General features: G+C 59.6%; 2 protein-coding genes across 2 annotated transcripts in view; one reads left to right on the top strand and one right to left on the bottom strand.

Annotated features, from left to right (window-relative positions):
* The window catches only part of NMT1 (N-myristoyltransferase 1), a 16080-nt gene extending 852 nt beyond the window's left edge, over window positions 1-15228 (top strand). The window contains exons 2-12 of the mRNA XM_027909353.1: window positions 5060-5174; window positions 6369-6513; window positions 8208-8326; window positions 8778-8869; window positions 9533-9649; window positions 10359-10529; window positions 10838-10946; window positions 11957-12127; window positions 12325-12492; window positions 13000-13137; window positions 14940-15228. Coding sequence (XP_027765154.1) covers window positions 5060-5174; window positions 6369-6513; window positions 8208-8326; window positions 8778-8869; window positions 9533-9649; window positions 10359-10529; window positions 10838-10946; window positions 11957-12127; window positions 12325-12492; window positions 13000-13137; window positions 14940-14960 — 1366 coding nt within the window. The 3' untranslated portion in view covers window positions 14961-15228. The remainder of the gene's footprint in view (window positions 1-5059; window positions 5175-6368; window positions 6514-8207; window positions 8327-8777; window positions 8870-9532; window positions 9650-10358; window positions 10530-10837; window positions 10947-11956; window positions 12128-12324; window positions 12493-12999; window positions 13138-14939) is intronic.
* A 1528-nt stretch (window positions 15229-16756) lies between these two features.
* The window catches only part of PLCD3 (phospholipase C delta 3), a 10466-nt gene continuing 4447 nt past the window's right edge, over window positions 16757-22775 (bottom strand). The window contains exons 2-13 of the mRNA XM_027909352.1: window positions 22349-22574; window positions 21499-21700; window positions 21235-21379; window positions 21006-21158; window positions 20787-20936; window positions 20602-20628; window positions 19840-19999; window positions 18924-19040; window positions 18687-18835; window positions 17943-18078; window positions 17054-17203; window positions 16757-16968 (exon numbers count right to left, since the gene is read on the bottom strand). Coding sequence (XP_027765153.1) covers window positions 16880-16968; window positions 17054-17203; window positions 17943-18078; window positions 18687-18835; window positions 18924-19040; window positions 19840-19999; window positions 20602-20628; window positions 20787-20936; window positions 21006-21158; window positions 21235-21379; window positions 21499-21700; window positions 22349-22574 — 1704 coding nt within the window. The 3' untranslated portion in view covers window positions 16757-16879. The remainder of the gene's footprint in view (window positions 16969-17053; window positions 17204-17942; window positions 18079-18686; window positions 18836-18923; window positions 19041-19839; window positions 20000-20601; window positions 20629-20786; window positions 20937-21005; window positions 21159-21234; window positions 21380-21498; window positions 21701-22348; window positions 22575-22775) is intronic.

Raw genomic sequence — 22775 nt, 5'->3', positions numbered from 1 at the left:
GGCGCTGCGGGAGCGTGTCCGGAGCCCGGCGGGGTCGGGCGGGGCCGCGGCGCGGGGGGGTGACCATTGATTTTAGTGCCTTTCCCTGCCAAAAACGAGCCCTTTCGCTGTGTCTCCTCGTCCTGGCCTCGGGATGTGTCTCCCCACATTCCCTCTGCCCTCCCAGCCCATGCCAGGCATGCCCGCGGTGACACCCAGGCCGGTGATGCCGCTCCCCCGGCGCGTGTGGCATCCCTTGCGCCCTGCAGGAATCCCAGGCTTCTGCACGCCCATCCCGTCGTTATCCTACACACACGGAGCCCGGGGTTTTGCAAGGCTGTGCCCGCATTGTCTTGTGGCTGGAGGTGTGGAATGGTGGAATAACAACAATGAGGATGGGAGTGAGCACAGGCAGCGAGGCACGTCCTTATCTCGCTAGGGAAGAGCTGGAATGCCGAAAGAGCATCGTCCTTACTTACTCATTGCCTTAATTAACGCAGTGCCGAGCTCACTGTGTGTCCAGGATTTGCAGGAGAGGCTTGGTGCACATTCCAGCTGAGAACGGGTGTGTCAGCCTGTGGCTTTCCAGAGGTTTTCCAGAGGTGCTCCTCTCACCTGAGTCCCAGCAGGTGTGCAGACCATCAGCCTGAAGAGCCCTTCTCCTTCCCAGGGGCAATCCTGCCTGCCCAGCAACAGGAGCGAATGAAAGGTCACCCAAGAAATATCCCAGAGCCTTTTTTTTCCTGACAGCACAGCTGCCCATTTGTGTTTCCTCTGCCCCCCGGGCGTGGCTCTCCGTGTCTCGCTTTAATCGCTTTAGCTGCGCTCGGGGAGGTTTTTATTTTCTTTCCCTCTGACATGATTAGGTTTGTGGGAGCCAGAGCCGAGCAGAGCACAGACAAGGTGCTCAATCACGGCCACTTCCCAGCCCAGAAGTCCCTCCTGCCCTTTCTGCCAGGAAAAGGTGTGTTCTGGAGCCCCCCTCGGGGTCCTGGTGTGCCATTCCTGTCACCTGGAGGGGCTGGAGTGTTTTTGGCTGCAGATGCCACAAGCTGAGTGAGAGATGTCCAGTGGGAAGTAGTTTGGATTGCTTGAGAAATAACATTAAAAGGCGTGGCTGGTGGGGCACAGGGATGAGGAGCACAAGGCAGGGGGGCTTTGGAGCTCTCTGGGAAATCTCCTGCCCCCCAAAAAACCTCCTGGGGATCCACCCAGGAGAGACCAGGCAGTGGGAAAGGGGGTGGATTTCCTCTTGGATGTTGATTCCATACCATCACATCCCACTGGGGTGTGGGAGTGTTTCGGGTCACCCCAGTGACACTGTCCCCAAAAGCAGGGCAGGGGAAGGGCCTGGAGCTGCTGGGCTTTGCAGAGCCACACTGGGAGTGCTGTCACTGCCAGTCTGTGCTGGGAGCCACTGGATCCTGGCACTGAGGTTTAAGACATGAAAGTATTCCTTAGTGAAAGCAGCACTTCCTTTCCTTTTAAGGCCAGGAAGGAGGAATTGGGTTTCCCCAGCCTCAGCGCCGTGTCAGCAGTGGGAAGTGGCTGCGCTGCTCTCTGCTGTGGCCATCCAAGTTGATTTTCCACTGAAGACACTCCCACTGTGGTGTTTGTCGTGTTTTCCTTGGTGTGGAGAGCGTGTCCTTGTGCTGTTTGGGGAGGGGTCATTCCCTGACTCTGGAAATGGGCTTTGTCACCTCACAGGCAGCAAGGGCTGCAGTGACACCGAGGATTGGAGTGTCCCAGCCCTGTGAAACAGGTCAGCTCCAGGCAGGAAGAGCTTGGGAATTCCCTGAAGCACAGCTGGGTTGTTGCTGGACGGGGTGTGAGGGAGGGGAAAAAGGAGCTTTTTCCAGAGGGGCAGCTGCCAGTTTGGCAATCCCTGCCAGCACTTCACCACGAAAGGATGTCCCTGGGACAACTACACGTGAAATTCAGCTGTAGGTGTTGTGTGGGGCGCAGTGACTGAGCTCTGCCATCTGCAGATCCTCCTCCCTGCCTGGCCCCTAACGAGATTACGGCCTAAGCACCGCTCCTGATTAGCCCCAGGTTTGGCACACGGATTTTCCAGCACCTAAATAGGGAGCTGGGATCAACTCTTTCTCTCCTCAGACACCTTCCAGCCTCTCACCAGGCTGAGGGAGCCGAGTTGTTCCCCCCTCCTTGTGCTTCCTCCCTCACCTTGCAAAAGCAAAGCCCTCAGATTTGGCAATAGAGCAGGATCACCCACGGATCCAGGGGATAGAGTGGTAGATGCCGAGTACCAGTTTGTTCTGGATGTGTCAGTTTGAGCGGATCTCAACCTCAACAAGCCCAGCTGGTGTATTTAGGTGCTTCCAGACCCCGATTTTTGAGATCACTCAGGTTTGGGGTGTTGTTTTCTGGGCAGTGGTTTGTGCTGGCGCCTTTCCCTCCAACCCAAGGAGCCGTCTGGTAACGGGAAAGGAGGGATGGGAGTGCCAGGCAATGGCCATGATGATGGTGATGCCTTTCCCAGGAGAAGGGAAGAGTGTTTTCCTCAGCCAGAAGAGAGACCATCGTGGTCCCATGGGGGAATTGGAAGATGTTTTGCCAACGTGCCCTTCTCCACCTACTTCATCTCTCAAAGCACTTTGGAGTGGAAGGATGATCTGGGAGGGAAAAAAAAGGAGGAAAAGAGCCCTAATTGCAGCTGGGCTGGCTGGAAGGCTGTTGGGTGAGAGCTGGGCTGGCAGCTCCCCCTTCCTGGGGGTGAAACTGCTTTACCCCCCTCGGCTCCATGTGTTGCTGTAGCTGAGATTTTGGGTGGTGGTGACTTGTCCCGGGATACTGGTGGGCCCTTGTCCTTAATTTCAGTGTCTGAGGGGCTGCAGCTGCCCTATAAAGATGATATTTGTTTCCTAACTAGTTTTAAACCAGAAAATACCTATAAGTTGTTGCTTCTGAGCGAGTTGATCCTTCAGGTTTTCCAGCATTTCCCTGTGTGGTGGTGATTCCTCCCCTGGCTTGGATTTCACCTCCTTGATGGAGCAGGATCCTTCCCCAGGCAGATGCAAAACCTCATCCCACCTTCTGCCAGCCCTGATTTCTTCCAGGGCACGCCAGCTTTGCTCATAAATCAGGCAGGGTTTTACCTGTGAGCCTGGCTGGCTTGGGCTGAACTCATTAGCAGCACGCTGGGGCTTGGCAGCTCTGATTTATGGAGCCCCAGCGACGCCCACGGAGTACGAAGGGAGCATTTTGTTTGTCTCATCCGCCACCTGCAGCATCCCGGTGTGGGGGTGAGCTGGGAAAACGTGTCTGTCTCCTCTGGAAGGGGCGGCTTCCGGCACATCTTGGATGTGCTCAAGAATTCCCCTCGTGCTGCGAAAATCGGTCGGAAATGCTTTGGGTGTGTTCGTCGCGCGGCTCCCCGGGGTGGTTTTGGCTCGGAGTGGCCGGGGATGTGCCCGGGTCCCGCCCCTGCCCCTCCCCGGGGAGTTAGAAAAGCCGTGGCACGTTTGTCATGGAAATCAATAGCGGTGTCAGCGCCGCTCCGCTGGGATTAGCGCTGCTGGCATGGCCGAGCCGCGGCTCCTGCGTGGAGGCAAAGCCCTCTCGTGGCAGTGGGAAGGAAGGTAAGATTTCCCCCCCAAGGGATGGTTCAGCAGCGCTCTGAGGTGCTGGTCCTCGGAGCTGCTGCTCCTCTCTCTGCTCTGCTGCAAACAAATGCTTCCGGTGCTTTTGGAGAACAGGGGGGGCTCCTCTTCCCCTCCTTTTGTGGAGCAGCTCATCCTGAGCCACTGCTTGTTCCCTGTTCCTGTGTCCTGGTGTTCCAGACAGGGCTCTGCTGATCGATTCTCTGATCCTTCTCCTTTGATCCCTGCTGGTTCCCTTTCCCCAGCACGTGCTGCTGGTCTGGTTTTATCCAGGGAAAAGCTTCCCCAGCCCAGCAGCTCCGTGTCCTGCAGAGCAGGAGAGTGCAGCCCATCGTGTCATCCACAGGCCTCCCATCTTCGTCCCTCAAAACCCACATTTCTCCATCCACTTTTCCCTGGTTTCATAACCCACTTGCTGCTCAGCTCAGGGATTTCACAGGATGGTTTGGTTGGAAGGGACCTCGAAGATCATGTGGTTCCAACCCCAAACTGCCACCTTCCACTTGTGTTTTTTTAACCTCTCTTCCCCTCCCAGCTCCTCCTTGTTCTGTCCTTTCCGAAATAAATAGTTGGATGCTGCTCCAACACATTTGCCAACACGTTCCTTCTCTCTCCTGCTCCGCCCTCCTCACCACTGAACTGTGTTTGGTAAAGACATGAAGCTGCTCCAGGGGTGTGTGGTGCTTTGGGGGGGGTCCCAGGCTGGGCAGGTCAGAGCTGTTGGGTTGTGCCTGCTGTGAGAGCATCAGTTGTTTTGGTGTGCAAGGAATGAGACACCTCTTGGAGGTGTCTCTTGGAGGCTGTGGCCTCGTTTTTGGGGACCACTGAGGCTCCTGCCAGGCTTGGGGTGCCCCAGCTCTGCAGCAGTAACATCACCTGTCCTGTGTCAGGGCATCCCCTGCGGGACCATGAGATCACCATCTCTTGATCCCACGTGCCATGCCAGGGGCATCCCTAGAGCATCACCCCTGCAGGGGGGGTGGCAGTGCTGTGTCCTTGGCCACCAGCCCTTCTGTGGCACCTGGACCTGCTGCAGGACCTTGTCCCCAGGGCTGGGTCAGCGTTTGCTGCTCCCACATCCATCCTGGGGCTCGGGGAGGAGGAAAAAGCCAAAGCTGGGCATCCCACCACCCCACAGGGTGGATTTGGGCACGTGTGGACACACAGGGGGGATGTGACAGCAGATGGATGGTCACCTGTGGGGCAGGGCACGGTCCCCACTGCAGAGCAGACCTGCAGGGTGGGAGGTGTTGGCTCTAGTCCCTTTTTGGGAGCTCCCAGGGAATTCTCTGCTGTGAAGTGGGTGCTTGGCTGCACCCTCTGTGCACAGAGTATTCCCCTTGCTGGAGACTGGCACTCAGCAGGGATCCTGTATTTTCTTTAGAGAGCTTCAGGAGCCCAGTAAATGTCCTCCCCAAAGAAAACCCCAGGGCTGCAGTGATGTTTCTTTTGTTCCCCAGGGGCCTGAGTCCAGCAAATGACAGTGGAGCCAAAAAGAAGAAAAAGAAACCCAAACAGAAGAGAGAGAAAGGAGGAGGAGACCAGCCTGACCAGGCTCAGGACCAGCCAGTGAAGGTGAGCCCCCCCTTCCCAGAATCCCAGCCCCATCCTGAGCCTCTCCAGTGCAGCTCAGGGCAAGGAAGAGATTCCCACTGCTGGTTCTGGACACTTGGCTGCTCAGTAAACTTGAGCTGTGGAGTGATTTCCCAGCCTGGCTCCGTGTGTGGGAATTGCTGTTGTGCAGGAGGTGTTTGCAGAGCGCTCCAGGGATAATGCAGCCCTTGGCTGGCTGTCCCAGCCACTTCCAGGGTCACACTGGCGCCTCTGAGCAGACACCAGCTGCCTGTCACAGGCAGGAGCTGCCACCTGCCAGCTCCCTGTCCTGCCTGCAGCAGCACGGGCCTGACACCTGATGGTGTTGATTTTTGGCTTGATTATCAGCAGCACAGCAGGCAGGGAGAGCAGGGGCCATCCTGTCCCTCTGGGCTCTGCCTGATCCTCTCCAGCAGCCGGTGATTTGGGAAGGGGCGTGGGACATGCAGGGTTTGTCCCTGCCAGGGTAGCACCCTCCCCTCCCCTCTGGTCCTGTGGTAGAGGACACATCAACAGAGACTGTTTTCTGCCTGGTGCCCCGTTCTCATCCAAATATTTGGAATATTTTGTCCATCTGACTGTGCAGAGCTTTCAACTGGGGCTTTGCGTGTTTCAAACCGAGTTCCCCAGGGATCAGGGAGCAGCTGGGGTTGGGAATTCACCCAGAGCACCCACCCTGAGGAAGAGGAGGAGGGAAGTATCTTTCATCTTGACTGAACCTCTCTGCCCTGTCCCAGGGACTCCTCTGGAAGCTGCAGTTTGTGGATCCAGCTTAGATGGAGGAGGCTGAACAATGAGAGGGAAAAGCCACTGCAGGAATGCCCAGAGCTGGCTGTGGGTTGATCCAGGGGGTCCCTGCAGGGTCTGAGGAGGGGAGGTTTGCTCCTGGGGCTCACAGCACCCTCTTAAATGAACCTGAAAGCATTTTCAGGCAGTTCATCCACCCTTTTGTCCCAGGAGTGCCTAAAAAGCAGATCTAGGTGTGTGGCTGGTAGAAGGGTTTACCCATCCTATAAAGGATTGAGGCTGGGAAGGGGGTTCTCCTGCCTGCTCTCCCCTTCCTGGCAGTGCCCCGAGGCAGGATCAGCTCCAGGATCCCCTGAGGAGGAGCCAAAATCCAGACCTGGTGGCTCAGCTTACTCATTTTGCCTTCCCACCCTCCTTTCTTACCCTCAGGTGAACTCTTTACCCGCTGAGAGGATCCAGGAGATTCAAAAAGCCATCGAGCTCTTCTCTGTAGGTCAGGGCCCTGCCAAAACCATGGAGGAGGCCAGCAAGAGGAGCTACCAGTTCTGGGACACGCAGCCAGTGCCCAAGCTCGGTATGTGCAGCCCCCTCAGTGTTCTGTGGGCCCTGGGGGAATCCTGGTGGTCCCCAGGCTGCTCCAAGAAGCCCTCAGAGAAGCCTGGAAAAGCTGGTGTGTGGCCATCAAGTGAGTCCCTGGCTGGCCTGGCCTCCAAAGGCATCACAACCACCTCTCCACCATTCAGCACAGAGGGATGAGAACCGCTTCAGACATCTGGTTTGATGCCTCCTGCATTTGGGCATCCCTTAATCCCAGTGCTTGGCTTGGGTCTCCCCAGCCCTCTGTGCCCAGTTTTCATGCACGGTGTTGCCACATCCTGGACTGCTCAGGGTTTTCCATCCAGGGGATGAGAGGGGAAGGTAACCTGGGGTGAGTTGGGGCCAGACAGTGATGGGAGCTGCTCCAGGAGGCAGGTCCATGTGTCCAAACTCCAGGTTTTCCTCACACTTGTCATTGGCTGCTCTTCAGTAACTCCCTTCGTGGGGTTGTGTCTGACCTTTCCTGCTGAAAATGCCTTATTTGATTCCCCTTCCTTGGGAATTCCCTTTCCACACTGTCAGCACCACTGTGAGGGCTTTCTTTGGCTCTCCAGACCTGTTTGCTGGGAGGTGGTCTCAGCTTTGTGCTGGGAAGATCACACAGTGAGGTGGCAGGGGGGCTCACGTGAGGCAGCAAAGCCTGGTCTTGCAGTTCCCATTTTTCCCGAGGATCCTGGACATGATAAACTTCATTTCTGCTTGGGAAAAGCCTGGAGGAAAGGTGGGAGGTGTCTTTTGGGAAGGGGGAGGCACAAAGCAACCCATTCCTCTCAATGCCATGGTGCTGGCTGGCAGTCACCGTGTCCCAGTGTTCCTCATGGTCCTTGGGAGCACACTCTGGCACGCGAGGATGTTTATTTAGAACTGGATAACAGGAGGGCTTTTTTGGGGGCCAGATTGCAGAGCAGTTCAGCCCCTGCTTAAAACAGAGAGGGCAGCCAGGGGTGAGCCTTTTGGGGAGCTGCCCGGGCTGGGTGTGATGGGGGAAATTCCTGCTCTGGGCTCTCCCCACCTCCCCATTGCCTGGAAACCTTTTCAATGCCTTTTTAAGGGAATTCCTAATTAGCAGGACCCGCTCCTCCTGACATCCCAAATAAAGCTGGAGCTCGAGGTGACATCTCCTGGCTGAACCAGGGCTTGAGGAGTCAGTGGTTTTACAGAACAAAAGTTGTGCTGTTCCCTGCAGCTCTTCCTGGGGCTCAGTGGGCAGGAAACACGGACTTTTGCCAAGTGGCAGAGGCCAGAGCTGGCAGGAGAATTCACCATCCCATGGAGCAGCTCCCGGGAAAGTGCTGGCCAAAGGCTGGGATCAGTGGGGATGGGGAAGGATGAGGCATCCCACGTGGACCTGGAGGGTGTAACTGTGGCTGTGTTCGGTCACCTGAGCAGCACTGGTGGGGTTCTCGAAGGAGAAGATCTCAGGAGGACCATTTGCATCCTGCACATCCATGGAGGAATAAAACAGGGCGTTGCTTTGACTGAGGTGTTTGTGTTCAGCCCCACCACTGCCCTGGAAGGAGTTTTGATTCCCTGCCTTGTGTTGTCCCAAATTGGGAGGGTGAAATGCTGCTCCAGGGACCTGGGCTGGGAGACATGAGGAGTGTTGGTCACCAGGCTGAGGCTTGGCCTTGCCCAGTGGAGAATTCCAAGGCTCCCTGCTCTCTCTTCCAGGAGAGGTGGTGAACACTCACGGCCCAGTGGAGCCGGACAAGGACAATATCCGTCAGGAACCCTACACCCTGCCCCAGGGCTTCACCTGGGATGCCCTGGACCTCGGGGACAGAGGTGTGGTGAGTACAGGCACGCGTTTGTTGGGAGGGCATCTGGGTTGGCAGTGCCTTACTTGGACTGTTGGAGATTGTTCTAGGGACGGGAACGTGTCCTGCACCCCACCAGGAGACTCCAGCTTGGTGTTACACCATCTCCTTGGGGTTGGATGGGTCTGACTTTCCTGGCTGCTGTTCCCTCTCACCTATCCCATGGTTTCTTCATGGGGACAGTAAGGATGCCTGAAACCAGGAGTTTTCCCTTGGGAAGACCTTTTAGGCCGTGACCCACCTCCAAGGGTAGCCGTGCGTGTCCTGCTGTCCCCCTGCTCTGCCACAGGACCGTAGTGCCTTTAGCACAGCTGCACGTGGCTGTTGTGGCCACACAGGAAGCATTCAGGGTCCCCTCTGGGGGCAGCTGGGGCAGGTGATGGCTGAGTAACCTCCTTAACCTGCGTGCTCTGTGCTGCTGTAGCTGAAGGAGCTCTACACGCTGCTCAACGAGAACTACGTGGAGGACGATGACAACATGTTCCGCTTCGATTACTCCCCCGAGTTCCTGCTGTGGTGAGTGGCACCAGGAGCGTGCAGCAGAGGGGGTTGGATGCTGACAAGCCTCATCCCAGTGACAGCACTGCAGCTGCCTTTGCTTATCCCATCTCACTTCCTCCTGAGATGTCCCTTCCCCATCTGTCGCTGTGCGCGGTGTCCCAGGGACACTGCCAGGGGGGCTGTCACCCAGCCCTGCCTACCTCAGGCCTCTTTGAGATAGGGGAGCCTAAAACTGGCCCTTTCTCCTCTTTGGTTTGATCCCTCAAGTGTTTGTGAACATCCCAGTGGCTGAGGAATTCCTCAGTGCCCTGGAGCTGTGGGAGGAGGGCGGCTGCCAAGCGATGCTTCCGGTTCCACCTGTGGAGTCCTGTTGGCAGCAGAGCTGGTTCCTTGGGGTGTTCCTGGATCGAGGAACGTGGATTTCCTCCTGTGTCACTAGTGAGGGCTGGCCTTGGAGTGCAGGAATTGCTGTGGATCCCAGCACATCACCGTCACCCTCCCATCCTCCTGCCTGTGAGCAGGACACAGGGTGTCCCAGGGCAGGGTGGGAGGCAGGAGCAGGCACTCCTGGGGACATGGGAGGTGACTGTGAGCTGTGTCTCTCCCCAGGGCAGGGTGGGAGGCAGGAGCAGGCACTCCTGGGGACATGGGAGGTGACTGTGAGCTGTCTCTCCCCAGGGCTCTGCGTCCTCCGGGCTGGCTGCCCCAGTGGCACTGTGGGGTCCGAGTTGTCTCCAGCAAGAAGCTGGTTGGATTTATCAGCGCCATTCCAGCCACAATCCACATCTATGACACGTGAGTGCTGCTCCCCTGCCTTTCTCATCCTGCCTCTTGCTGGCAAATGGGGCTTCCTGGGAGGACTGAGGGAATCTGATTGTGTTGTCCTCCCCAGCCCACAGCCAGACCTGCACCCTGCAGCCTTGCAGGAGAAGGTGGGGGATATTTGAGGGGGTCAGGGCAGCTCTGCACAAGGACATCTCGTAGTTTAGAGCTGTGAAGGCTTTTCCTCAACAAGAGAGGTCAGCTCAGAGCTCTGGCTTACACAATTCATCCAGTGCTGGATGGAGACATAGAATATCCTGAGCTGGAAGGGGCCTCTAAGGATCATCCAATCCAACTGCTGTGCCTGCACAGACACCCCAACAATCCCCCCCTGTCCCTCAGAGCGTTGTCCAAACCCTCCTGGAGCTCTCGCAGCCTTGGGGCTGTGCCCACTGCCCTGGGGAGCCTGTTCAGTGCCAACCACCCTCTGGGGGAAGAACCTATTCCTGATATCCAACCTAACCCTCCCCTGACACAAATTCAGACCATTTTTCCTGGGAAAACCGTGGGTAACAGCTTAAGGGCGAGCTCTCCAAACCCAGCCCTCGCCCCTTGGCCTTCCTCAAGGCGTTGCTTCCCCGTTCCCTTGAAGGGGCTGGAGGTAAATCACCCAGGGCCTTGGTGTGGTCCTCCCAGCTCAGGACAGTCGGGTCTCATGCTCTTACATCCTTCTTTCCCCAAGAGAGAAGAAGATGGTGGAGATAAACTTCCTGTGCGTCCACAAAAAGCTGCGCTCCAAACGGGTGGCTCCGGTGCTGATCCGCGAGATCACGCGGCGGGTGCATCTGGAGGGGATCTTCCAGGCTGTTTACACTGCGGGAGTGGTGCTGCCAAAGCCTGTGGGGACTTGCAGGTGAGTGCCTGTGGCTCTCCAAAGGTTTCACTCTGCACATCTCCCATTCCTGAGGGCCCCTCTGCGCCTGTGGGATTCCCCAGGGCAGGAGAGAGTGATCCCAGCCCGCATTCCGTCTCCCCGCGCTGTCCTTCCAGGATTAATTCCAGTGGCTTTGCTAAAGCTGCTGATGTAACGCAGGAGAGGAGACTTTGGCAGCACAGGCACCTCAGGGGGAGCTGCTGGCCTGATGTTCTCGCTTGCCCTCACGGCAGTTACGAGGCCCTGGTGCCCCAGAACCATCTCCCACCGCTGGTGTGTTTCCGCAGGTACTGGCACCGGTCCCTGAACCCTCGGAAACTCATCGAGGTCAAATTCTCCCACCTGAGCAGGAACATGACTATGCAACGTACCACGAAGCTTTACCGGCTGCCCGAGGTGGGTTCCAGCCGGGAGCAGGGCTCAGGAATTGTCCCTGGCTGGGCCAGGCTGGGAGCTGGAGGCACAAACATTCCAGCCGAGGTCGAGTCCTCTGCCTGGAGACCCAGGGTTTGCTCGGCGTGGTAAATGGCTCTGTCAAGCAATTGTGCTTTATTTAATCTTTATTTAATCTTTATGTATTTCTGCCCGGGTACCTGCATTTTGAGGGCAAATTCTTGCAGTTAGAGGACCCTGTGAGGTTTTGTTTGATGGTGAGTCATAGCCTGTCCTCCTGGTAAAACAAGCAGGCAGATCTGACAGCCTTCATCTGTCCAAACACAGCCTCGACGTGACCTTGGAGCGGGTTAGTCCCTCATTCTTCAGTCACACTGATCAGATCTGGCACTGCAGTTGTCCTGCTGGGGAGGTTCCCCAGCTGGATATGAGAGAAAAAAAAAAAAAACAAACAAAGCATTAAAATTGCCACCACCTTCCCCGACCTTGTTGGCTCCTTTCTGTCGGCCAGAGCTGCCCGTTTGGGTTGGGAAGTGCTGTTTTAGTGTGGGGCAGCACAAGGCTCCTGCCTCCTGCCACCACACAGGCACCAGCTGCTGGGGTGGAGCTGCTGGTTCCTGCACAGGAGCTCAGCCCCAGAGCAGATCTGGGCACGCTGAGCCATCCCAACCCTAGATTAGTAAGTGAAGCCAACTGGGAATAGTATCAGGCAGTTTTGCAGAGCCTGCTGTGAGCAGGAGCAGAGACCTGGAGGGAAGCAGAGATCTGGTGTCATTAGTGGGTAGGAGGCCACTGCCAGTGGGACCTGCCCTGGCACAGGGGGCTGTTGGGACGTGCTGTTCTCTCTGTGATCTTTGCCATCACATCCCTCCTCTGCTGGGGGCAGGGCTGGGCTAGGGGGCTGAAAGCGGGCTGAGCTAAGCAGAGAACCTCTCGGTGCCGCTTGCTGGAGAGCCCGTGGGTGATAAAACCACCGTGCAAGCAGCACAGCGGGTTTGTCCCACTTTGTGTAGACTCCCAAGACGCCCGGCCTGCGGCCCATGGAGCACAGGGACATCTCTGCCGTGCACAAGCTCTTGACCGAATACCTGAAGCAGTTCCACCTGACGCCCGTGATGAGCCGAGAGGAGGTGGAGCACTGGTTCTTACCTCAGGAGAACATCATCGACACCTTTGTGGTAGAGGTGAGGGGCAGGGGCAGGGTGATGGGGAGTGTTTTCCTGGGGTTTGCCTCTTGGAGCCGTGAGGGCAGCGAGATGCCCTTCCAGGGTGGGAGGTTGCTGGAGGGTGGTGCCTCCCACCCACTGGAAAAGCCCCTCTAAGGCTCCATCTGTGCTTTTTCCCGGCTCTGACATGTCCCGGTGTCAATTCTGCCTCCCAGAGCACCCCGGGGGAGGTGACAGACTTCCTGAGCTTCTACACTCTGCCCTCCACCATCATGAACCACCCGACTCACAAGAGCCTGAAAGCTGCTTATTCCTTCTACAACGTTCACACCAAGACGCCTCTCATCGACCTCATGAGTGACGCCCTCATCCTCGCCAAGTCGGTGAGGGACGGCAGGGACGGGGTGGCACCAGGGCACTGGGAGGCTCTCTGGGCACTGGCAGCTCACTGGGAGCTTACTGGGCACTGGGAGCTCACGAGGAATCTCCTGAGGCACCAGCAGCTCGCTGGGCACCAGCAGCTCAGCTGGAAGCTCATGGCAGGCTGGACACCCTTGTTTTTGTGGGAAGGGCCAGCCACAGGGCCGTTCCTAAAATCCTAAAGGATCTGCCACCCAGGAGAGGGATGCAGGGGGGTACTCTGAGCCTTCCAGCTCGTGGTGAGCAGAGCTCAGGGTGTCTGCTCATGTCCCACAACGAGCAGTCCTGCTGTGTGTCCACAGCACTTGCACTGAGGGTGGGTACACCGAGGCTGAGCTCTTCCCTCCTGGCCTTGGGCCCTTTTTTTGGGATGCAGAACTGGGCAGGAGAGGGGGACAGGCAGCTCACAGGTGGGAGGAGCTCTCCAGCACAAAAGCAGGAGCTGATGGCTTTGTGCCTTCCCCGAACAGAAAGGATTCGACGTCTTCAATGCACTGGATCTCATGGAAAACAAAACCTTCCTGGAGAAGCTGAAGTTTGGGATCGGGGACGGGAACCTGCAGTATTACCTGTACAATTGGAAGTGTCCCAGCATGGCCCCAGAGAAGGTCAGTGCTGTGGGGTGGGGGGTCCTCATGTGTTGGAGGGGGTTTCATCCCCCACAGCCCCCAGGGAGATGAGTTTGGTGTCACACACACCCCTCGGTGCTCCCAGGCTGGCTGGTGTCTGTCACACGTGGTGACAGGTGAACCCAGTGTCAGCTCCTGTGTGCTGTCCCTGCTGTGCCTGCACAGTGTGTGTCCCTGGGGAGAATCCCTGGACATCCATCTCTCCAGGCTCGTTTTAGTCGTGGACTAGTGCAGGTTCACCTCACACCCCCTGCACGGATGAGCCCTACCCTCTGTGGTAGGAGGGCAGGCACAGAGGGCTACAGGGTGACACATGGGGCACCAGTGTTTGTGGCAGTCACCTGGGAAGCAGTTGCTGTGCCCTGTGAGCCCTCACTTGACCGGGGTGTCACCACACAGCCCTGGGTGTCACCCTGTCCTAGTGAGGTGAGCAGGAGAACTTGAGAGGTGTGGGGTTGTTGTGAACAGGATCCCGTGAGGATGAGCTGTGCCACCATGAGCCATGGAATCACAGGGTGTCACCTTGTCCCCAGGGCCAGAAGCCACTCCCCACCCAACTGCTCCCAGTGCTGGGCTGTGGGCACCTCGTCTGCCAGGCTGGGCTGTTTTTGGGCAGCACCTGGTTGACCACTGTCCCTCCACTCTGAAGATGTTCAGCATCTGTCCAGTCCACAGCTGCCTTGGAGAGGATGGTGCTTGAGAACCAGAATCTGCACAACCACATCCCAGCTAATTAATGCCTTACCAACTAATTAATGCCTTGATGGCAGTCCCAGGGCTTTGCTTCCATGGTGTGATGCCAGATCTGTCTCTGGGCACAAAACACACACCCTAAACCAGCCTCACTTGGCCACTGAGCCTTCCAGGAAACCCCAGGAGGTGTCAGCAATCCCTTTTCTCAATGGAAGAGCTGGTGGGTGGGAGAGCCTGGTGCTGGGAATGCTCCCAGAACGTCTCCTGTGGTGGGGCTGAGCAAGGCTCCAGTGGGTTGGAGACCAGGAACACCCATCAGCAGTGGGACTTGTCCCAGGACTGGGCTCTGGGAAGCAGCTTCTCCCAAATAATAGAATCATGGGATAGTTTGGGTTGGAAGGGACCTTAAAGCCCATCCAGTGCCACCCCTGCCATGGACAGGGACACCTTCCACCAGCCCAGGTTGCTCCAAGCCCCGTCCAACCTGGCCTTGGACACTTCCAGGGATCCAGGGGCAGCCACAGCTTCTCTGGGCAACCTGTGCCAGGGCCTCCCCACCCTCAGCCAAGAATTTCTTCCCGATAGAATTCTTCCCAATATCCCATCTAACCCTGTCCTGTGTCAGTGGGAAGCCATTTCCTGTGTCCTGTCCCTCCATGCCTTGTCCCCAGTCCCTCTCCAGCTCTCCTGGAACCCCTTTAGGCCATGGAAGAGGCTCTAAGGTCTCTCTGGAACCTTTTCCTCTCCAGGTGAACCCCCCCAGCTCTCCCAGCTTGGCTCCATGACGGAGCTGTTCCCTCAGGAACACCCTTGGTTTGTGAGTCAGGTCTGTCTCACAGCCTGGCGGGGTCTGTGGTTCGTCACACCCCAAACATTGCTCACCTCCCCAGAGCTGGGCGAGTGCCCATGTGCCCATTCAGCCACAAGCCTTTGCTGCTCTCAGATATCCCAAAACTGGTGAGGAAACCCACATGGACAATTCTGAGCCCTCCCAACCGGCACAGTGAGGGGTTGGGAGCTGCGTCTGCCCGGAGCCGGGAACGCCGGTGCTCGGGCGCATCCTGACTGCCCATTTCCATTGCTCCCAGGTCGGACTGGTGCTGCAGTAGTGAGCCCTTGCCAGGAGAGCGTGGAGGAGCCGGGCCTGGTGGAGGTGCTGCCCCTCATCCTTTCTGCCAAAGCTGGACCCATGCCGGGCCAGGGGGAACCGGAGCAGCCGCCCACGGCTCCCGCCACCGCCGCCGCCTCCTTGTCTGGTTTAATTTGCATCCTCTAAAGACACGATCAAGGGAATGTAACTGCTGAAACTAGATCATGATTGGCATAGAATGGAGCTAACGGGTGAATAATAAAAGTATATATTATATATATTTTAAATCTTTCCTGTTCCCAACTGCCACGAGTCGCACTCGGCTGCTGAAGGGCCCCCTCCGGGACTGTTCTCCGTGGGCACAGCGAGGCGGAGGCTGCAGCACCGGCATGGTGGAGCACCGGCACGTGGTGGCCGTGGCCAGGTCCTCCTGCCTGCCCCGAGGGTGCTTTGGGCTCTCCCCTGCTCGGCTCTTTGCCCCCAGTTTGCTCTCTCCTCCTCCGTTAAACGGGCTCGGGAGCACGTCGGAATTCCTTCCTAAGGGCTATTTGTGCAAGCGATGCCTTGTCCCATCTCCTCCCACACGTGGGGACTCCAGCCCTTCAACGAGGCGAGTGCTGAACTGAGGGGCAGCACCCCCCGAAGACCCAGGGGGACTCAGCTCTAGCACAGCCTGCTCTGCTCAGACTCCTGGGGCTCCTTCCCTCCAGCGCTGGGGCTGTGGGCACCAGGAAATGCTCCATCACTGCTGCCTCAGCTGCTTTTCTCTGGAAGCATGGAATTTTCTCTGGAAGCATGGAAATACGGAGACATGCCGCCGGCATCACCCCGGGCCTTCAGGCTCCCCAGCCACCCCGGTGCCTCCTCCACCAGCTCCCGGCTCGTCATCTTGTGCTGTGGGATCTACCAAGATAAAGGAGACGTTTTCTCTCGTGGAAAACCCTTCATCCCGTGGAGATCCTTCGGGAAAGGAGCGCCCGGACAGCCTCCTGCCGTGTCACGAACCGTGTCCACCCAGCGCTCCGAGATGCTCCTGCCCTCCCAGCCAAAGGTTTCCAAAGCTGCACACCAAGGCCAAGACCCTCCTGTCTATGCACTCCCCAACCTGCCTGTCCCTGCGTGTCCCTGTCACACCCCGTGGCACCACAGAGCCCCCCAGGGGGCCTCAGTGGGGACCAGGAGCCCGTCACGTCCTCCCCCAGCAGCGCCATCACACCCCCCTGCTCGGGGTCCTGTGTCACCTATGCAAGTACCTCTGTGTCCCCTCCTGTGTCCCTGCTGTGCTGGGGGAGGCTGAGTGCGGGTGGGGGGGACCCAGTGGGACCCTCCCCTTGCCCCCAGGGTGGGTTTGAGGGCTGTTCCCCCCAGCTTCCACGGGTGCAGCACCCACAGGTGCTGGGCAGCTGCCTGGGGCAGTGCTGGTTTGGGGGTGGGTTCGGTCCTTACCCCCCACAGCAGGCCCTGGGGGGTGACAGGGACACCGGGACAGGCTCTGTTAAAATAAAACCTTTATTGACTGGCTTGACCCCGGGGTATAAATGTGTGCCAGGGCAGGGGGTGAGAGGGTGTCCCACACCGGGTACAGTGGGGTGTGTGGTGGCAGGGTCACCGTCCTTGCAGCTGGGATCCAGCATGGCCAGGGCTGGTGACGTTTGGGGGTTGCTGTCACCCCTGTGGGGTTTTCTGTGGCCTGGTCACCCTGTCCTGGCTGTCACAGCATCTCTGTTCCCTCACAGGGTGGGGGAGAGTGGGACACCAGCAGACTGGGGTGGCACTGTGGGGCACAGAGGGGGTCCCCCAACCCCTTGGCAGGTGAGCGGTGTCCCTGGGCTGTCCCCACGCGGGAGCAGGAGGGTGCCCACCCCACGGAGAAGCACGTTGCCCCCCATGGGGGGGGCACGACTCCCCCCACCATCCCACGGGGATCTCCCGGGGACCTCACAGGCTCCTGCACTGGACGTGCACGAAGAGCGTGGCCGGGGACAGGGACGCGCCGTCCCTGGAGAGCAGGTGGATGTGCCGGTACCCTGGGGACACAGAGGGGGCTCAGCGGGGGGCAGGGGGACCGTCCCCATCCCCGAGAGGGGTCCAGCGGGGGGTCCCCCACCCAACCTGTGCGCAGGCTGGGCAGGGGCAGCGTGAACTGCCCCACGAAGTCGTTGCAGGAGGTGCTGTCATAATCCTCCACCACGAAGCGGAGCAGGGCCAGCTCGGGCACCCGCACCTGGAACCGCAGCGTCTCCTCCCAGCGCGGGTTGAACCCTGCGGCACCGGCACGGGGCTGGGCGGGGCCGCCGGGGCCACCCCCCGGCCCCAGGGACCACCCTGACCCACCCACCCACCCTGCACGGGGCATGGGGGCACGGGGGGAGCGGGGGTGATATGGGGGCTGTGGTGGGGGGTACTGGGGAAAAGGGGTCATGCTGGGGCTGGGGGGAGGTATGGCAGGGGGGTGGGGGTCATACTGGGGCTGGACTGGGCTATATTGGGAGAATGGAGGTCCTGCTGTGGGCACAGTGGGGTATGCTGGGGAAATGGGTCATACTGGGGGAATGGAGATCGTATTGTGGCTGCAGTGAGATATACTGGGGGAATAGGGGTCAGAGTGGGGGAAAGGGGTGCTGGACTGGGCCATACTGGGAGAAGAGTGGTCATACAGGGGCCACGGTGGACTATACTGGAGGGATGGGATCGTACTGGGGGAAAGGGGGTCATACTGGGACTATGGTGGGCTATATTGGGGGAATGGGAGTCATACTGGGGCCAGGCTAGGCTATACTGGGGGAATGGGAGTCATACTGGGGCTGTGATGGGCTATACTGGGGAAGACAGGCATCAGACTGGGCTTGGGCTGGGTGTACTGGAGGCCAGGAGGGAGCAGCACTGGCGAGGATGGGACTGTCCCCCCCTGGGGGGACCTGGGACATCCCTGGGGTCTGAGTGTCCCCCCAGGAGGGTGAGATCAGGAGATCAGGTGCCCCGGGGTGTCCCCCAGACTGACCGTTGTTGAGCTTGTGCCGGGTCTGCTGCCGGGCACAGTCAGCTGGCACCCCGTGCACCTCCACGCGCACGAAGGGATCCACGATGGAGCTGCCCTTCTCCCTGTTCAGCTTGGGCAGCTGCTGCGCCGTGATCACCTGGGAACAGCGGGCTGGGGCACCAGGGGCACCGGGGGGGGGCACCAGGGGGGAGACAGGGGTGTGGGGACAGGGCTGGTGACCTCGGGAGAGGGGATGTGGGTGGCACTTGGTTGGGACTGGGGACGGTGCGAAGAGGAGGGAGATGGTTCAGAAGGGTGATACCAACTGGATTTGGGGATAGAGTTGGTGCCACCCAGGAGAGGGGACAAAGGTGACACATGGCTGAGTGTGGGGTCAGAGTTGGTGTCCACAGGAGGGAGCAGGTGGCACCAGGCGGGAGTGGGGACAAGGTGAAGAGGAGGGAGGTGGTTGATGGCACCCAGTAGAAGGGACATGTGTGGCACATGTTTGGGTGCAGGAACAGGGTTAATGCCCCCAGAAGAAGGGACATGGGTGGTACCCAAACAGATGTGAGGACAGGGTCAGTGTCCCCAGGGCAAGAGAGGTTGGTGGCACCCAAGTAGAAGGTGTGCAGGTGGCACCTGGCTGGCCACGGGGTTGGCATCACCCCGAGGGGACACGGGTGCAGCTGCCCGGACATGGGGTTGGTGTCACCCAGCAGGGATGCAAGTAGCACCCACGGGGGGGTTGTGGGGTGCCCTCACCCTGATGTGCAGCTCTAGGCGCCGGGACCCCTCTCCGGGGGGGCTGCGCAGGCAGGGGGGCTTCAGGACGTACCCGCAGCCCCCGTTGCCCAGGAAGCGCCCGGTGTTCAGGTCCATCTCGTACCCCGGGGTCTGGAAGTTGAGGGCCACTGTGGGGACAGCGGGACGGGTGTCAGGGCGGGTGACAGCTCTGGGGGGAGGGGGTGGCAGGTGCCCCTGGGGGCTGTGGGGTCTCACCCAGCTGGCAGCCGGCGTTCCACATCTCCTGGGGGTTGTAGTTGGCCGAGTTCATCTTCAGCCCCAGCGGGTACACCCGGCTCAGCTGCCGGGTGTTGTACCGGACCAGCGCCGGGCCTGGGGAGGGACGGGGCTGAGCGGGGCCCACGGGGGCTGCTGTGGGGCCACAGCGGGGGGGGATGGGCCCTGCCCGTCCCTGTGTGCCCGGGGACAGGGACAGAGCCTGCCCAGAGCCTGCACGAACCCCAAACCCAGGCCCTGCAGTTCAGCCCCCAACCCTGGACCTTGAACTTGTAGCTCTCAGACCCTGGATGGTGACCTAGATCTTAATCTGAGCCCAGGATCCCTGAACTTGACCCCACACCTTGGCTTTAGACCCCACACCCTGACCCTGGACCTTGACCCTGATCCCACACCCTGATGCCTCAGACTCCAAATCAAAACCCTGGACTCTGACCCATTTGCTGATCCCAACGCTAGACATTGACCCTGGACCCCAGATCTTGAAAATTCACTCAGATCTTAATCTCAGCCCTTGATTCCACACCCTGACCTTGACATTCATGACCAGATCTTGACCCTGGACCCTGACTTCCAACCCCAGACTCTGACCCCAGACCTCAGTCCCTGGACTGTGACCCAGTTCTAAATCTCAGCCCCAGATCTCCCCCTGGACCCACATGCCACATCCTAAAAGCCTGATCCCAGACCCTGATCCTGCATCCTCTGGTCCCAGACCCTGCCAGCAGACCCCAGTCCCACCAGTCCAGAGCAGCCCAACCAAGGCCAGTGTGTCCTTGGAGCCACCCCGGTGGCAGAGCCCACCCTGCATCCCAGTGACATTATGGGCTTGGAGCCACTCTGTCCCCATCCCTGTCCCCATCCCTGCTCCCTGTCCCCATCCCATCACCCTCACCCGCCTCCTTGATGAGCTTCCGTGCCTTCCTCTCGCTGAAGGAGGACATCTGGCAGGGCCGGGGGTGGCGCAGGGCCTGGGCCAGCCCGGGGAAGGGCACGGCCTGGCAATAAACCACCAGGGCCGACAGCTCCGGGGACACCTGCAGCGCGTCCTTGGCCTGTGGGAGCCACCAGGGGGTCAGGGCCCCCCTGCCCGAGGGGTCTGCAGACACCCCCACCCTGCTAGGGGTGAGTGCTGAGAGCCCCACGGCCTTGGAGCCCCCAAAGGGCTGGAGAACCTGAGGCAATGGAGACCCCGAGGGGGTGGAGAGCCTGAGGCAATGGAATGATGGACCGTGGGCTGATGGACAAACCAAGCATGCTGAGAACCTGAGCTCATGGAGAGCACGAGGGGAGGCACAACCCAAGATGTCAGAGACCCCAAGGTGACCCCAAAGCGATGGGCACCTCGAGATGGTGGAGAACTTGAGGTGACGGAGACCCCTGAGGTGATGGAGAACTGAGGCAATGGAGAGCACTCCCCTAGGGTGATGGAGACCCCGAGGGATCACCCTGGAGGTGATGGAGACCCCAAAGTGAGGGATATCCCACTACGATGGAGATCCTGAAGTGTCAGAAACCCCAGAAATGGAGCACCCAGCCCAGTGGGAAGAGGGAGGCACAGCTTGAGGGGTCCTCAATATCAGTCCCCTGTGCTGGGCCACTCATCACCCCCCCAGCACCCAACCCATCACCCCCCCAGCCCCGTCCCATCACCCACCGGCAGAGGTTTGATCTCCTGCAGCGACTGCAGCGACTGGAAGAGGAGAGAGCGGGGCTGCAGGGGTTGTGCTGGCTGTGCTCACCTGCCCCGGGCCCAGCACTGCTGGCACACTCCAGGATGCCACGGTCCTCCAGGATGTCATTGTCCCCTGGCACCACAGCCCTGGGAGTGCCCCTCCTTACCCGCCGGTTGCTTCTGTCCTGCATCTTCTCCTCCTCTTCCTCCTCCTCCTCTTCCTCCTCCTCCGGGTCCAGGAGGGAGGTGACTCCCCGGGGCTCCTGCCACGGCTCTGGCAGCTTCTTGCCCTTCACCAGGATCTTTTCCTTCAGCTGCTGCGGGAGGAAGGGCCCAGCTCAGGGCTCAGAGGGGGCACGAGGACATGGGCAGGGGGGTGGCCTTACCTCCGGGGAGGGGAGATCGTGGGGGTCCTGCCCCTGCAGCGGCTGCGTCAACAGCAGGTCCCCCAGGATGGCCTTCATGTGGCGGGCCATGGTGGCCTGCTGCTCCAGCCCACAGTGGTTCTCCAGGGACAGGATGACAGGGTAGGGTGATCTCTGGGCACAGGGGGACAGGCAGTGCTCAGCACCCAGCACCCAGCACCCCTCCCAGCCCTGCCAGCACCCCCCTCACCTCGAAGGCCGTCCTGCGGATGCTCTCGATGACGTCACGGAAGAGGATTTTGGAGGTGAGGGTGTGGCCGTGGTACACGACAGGTTCTCCGTCGGAGCCCTCCCAGCAGTCCAGCTCCACACAGCGGCACCCTGCCCTCAGTGCCCTGCCACCAACCCACCACCGGCTCAGTCCCCCTGTCCCCCTCGGGACCACCTGGAGCCCCACGGGCCAGGGTCACCCACTCGGGGCCGGGGTCACCCACTCGGGGCCGGGGACACCCACTTGGCATAGGCCTCGGTGCTGCTGGTGCCGCCGATCTGGGTGCGGGTCAGGTAGGTGTTGTGGGAGGAGGAGATGAAGTAATGGCTCAGGGGCTGGCTCATGTCCTGGTGCACCCGGGTGTGCTCCTGGTTGAGGATGTCGCCGGCGGCCGACAGCAGGTACATCATGAAGCCGTCCAGCATCATCAGGTCCTGCTGCCTGGCTGTGGGACACGGTGGTGGCCGTCACAGAGGGCTGGCACCCAGCCCTAAAGCCTAACCCCAGCAGGGTGGCACGCTGGGGACTGTCCTCACTGGGATCTTCCAGCAGTGCCACGTTCACCCCAGATCTGGCACCACGGCACCCAGGAGATGTGGAGGTGCCCTTGGTGTCCCCCTCCACGCTGATGTCCCCCATCCTGCTAGTGCCACATCCACTCTGAGGGTACTGCTGTGACACCCAAGAGACACAGAGGTCCTTCATCCCCATCTTGATGTCCCCTGTCCTCCTGGTGCCGTGTTCACCTGGACCTGCCGTGGTGGGGCCCAAGGGACACAGAGGTCCTCGGCAGCGTCACATTCACATCAGGACTGGCACTGCTTCACCCAGGAGACATGGAAATGCACCTGCTGCCCATCCCCACCTTCACATCTCCTGTCCCTGCAGTGCCACATCCCCCAGAGACCAGCAGGGCTGGATGGCTGACACTGGTATCACCCTGGGAAGGGACATGGGGACACCCACCCAACCCTTGGAGGACCCCATACCTGATCGGAGGGGGTGACATCACCAAGCAGAGCCTCATCCCCACACCACCCACAACCTCCCGTAGCTCCAGCTGTGCCCACCCCACCGCCCAGCCCAGCCCTACCCTTGTCGTTGAGCTCGTGCTTGCGGATGATGGCGCGGGCCTGGCGCAGGCTGGAGTCCTCGCCCTGATCCCGCAGGAAATCCCGCAGCTCCTCGGCCGACAGGACACGATCCTCGCCCGAGTAGCGCCCGAAAAGCTCCTCCAGCTCCGGCCGCTGCAGGAGCCGCCGGCAAAACTCCTCCAGCTCCCGGCCCTCCAGCCGCTCGTTGCCCGAGTGGTCACACTCCTGACGGGAACACAGGTTGGGGACAGACTGGGAACAACCACGGGGGTGATGTCTACCCCATGGCCTGTGGGAAGAGGGTATATCCACCCCCTGCCTTGTCCTGCCTGTCCCCTGGGGCTGGCAGCATGTGTGATGAGTTTGGGAGTCTCAGCTGCTGGCATGTCCCCTCTGTGCCTCAGTTTCCCCAGGTGGAAAGGGAAC

This window comes from Empidonax traillii, unplaced genomic scaffold (assembly GCF_003031625.1).
Source record: "Empidonax traillii isolate 1590-97213 ecotype Southwest subspecies unplaced genomic scaffold, ASM303162v1 scaffold2076:size39705, whole genome shotgun sequence".
In the NCBI taxonomy this organism is placed as follows: Eukaryota; Metazoa; Chordata; class Aves; order Passeriformes; family Tyrannidae; genus Empidonax; species Empidonax traillii.
The sequence above is the reverse complement of the archived record's forward strand: the minus strand, read 5'-3'. Positions and strand labels throughout refer to the sequence as shown.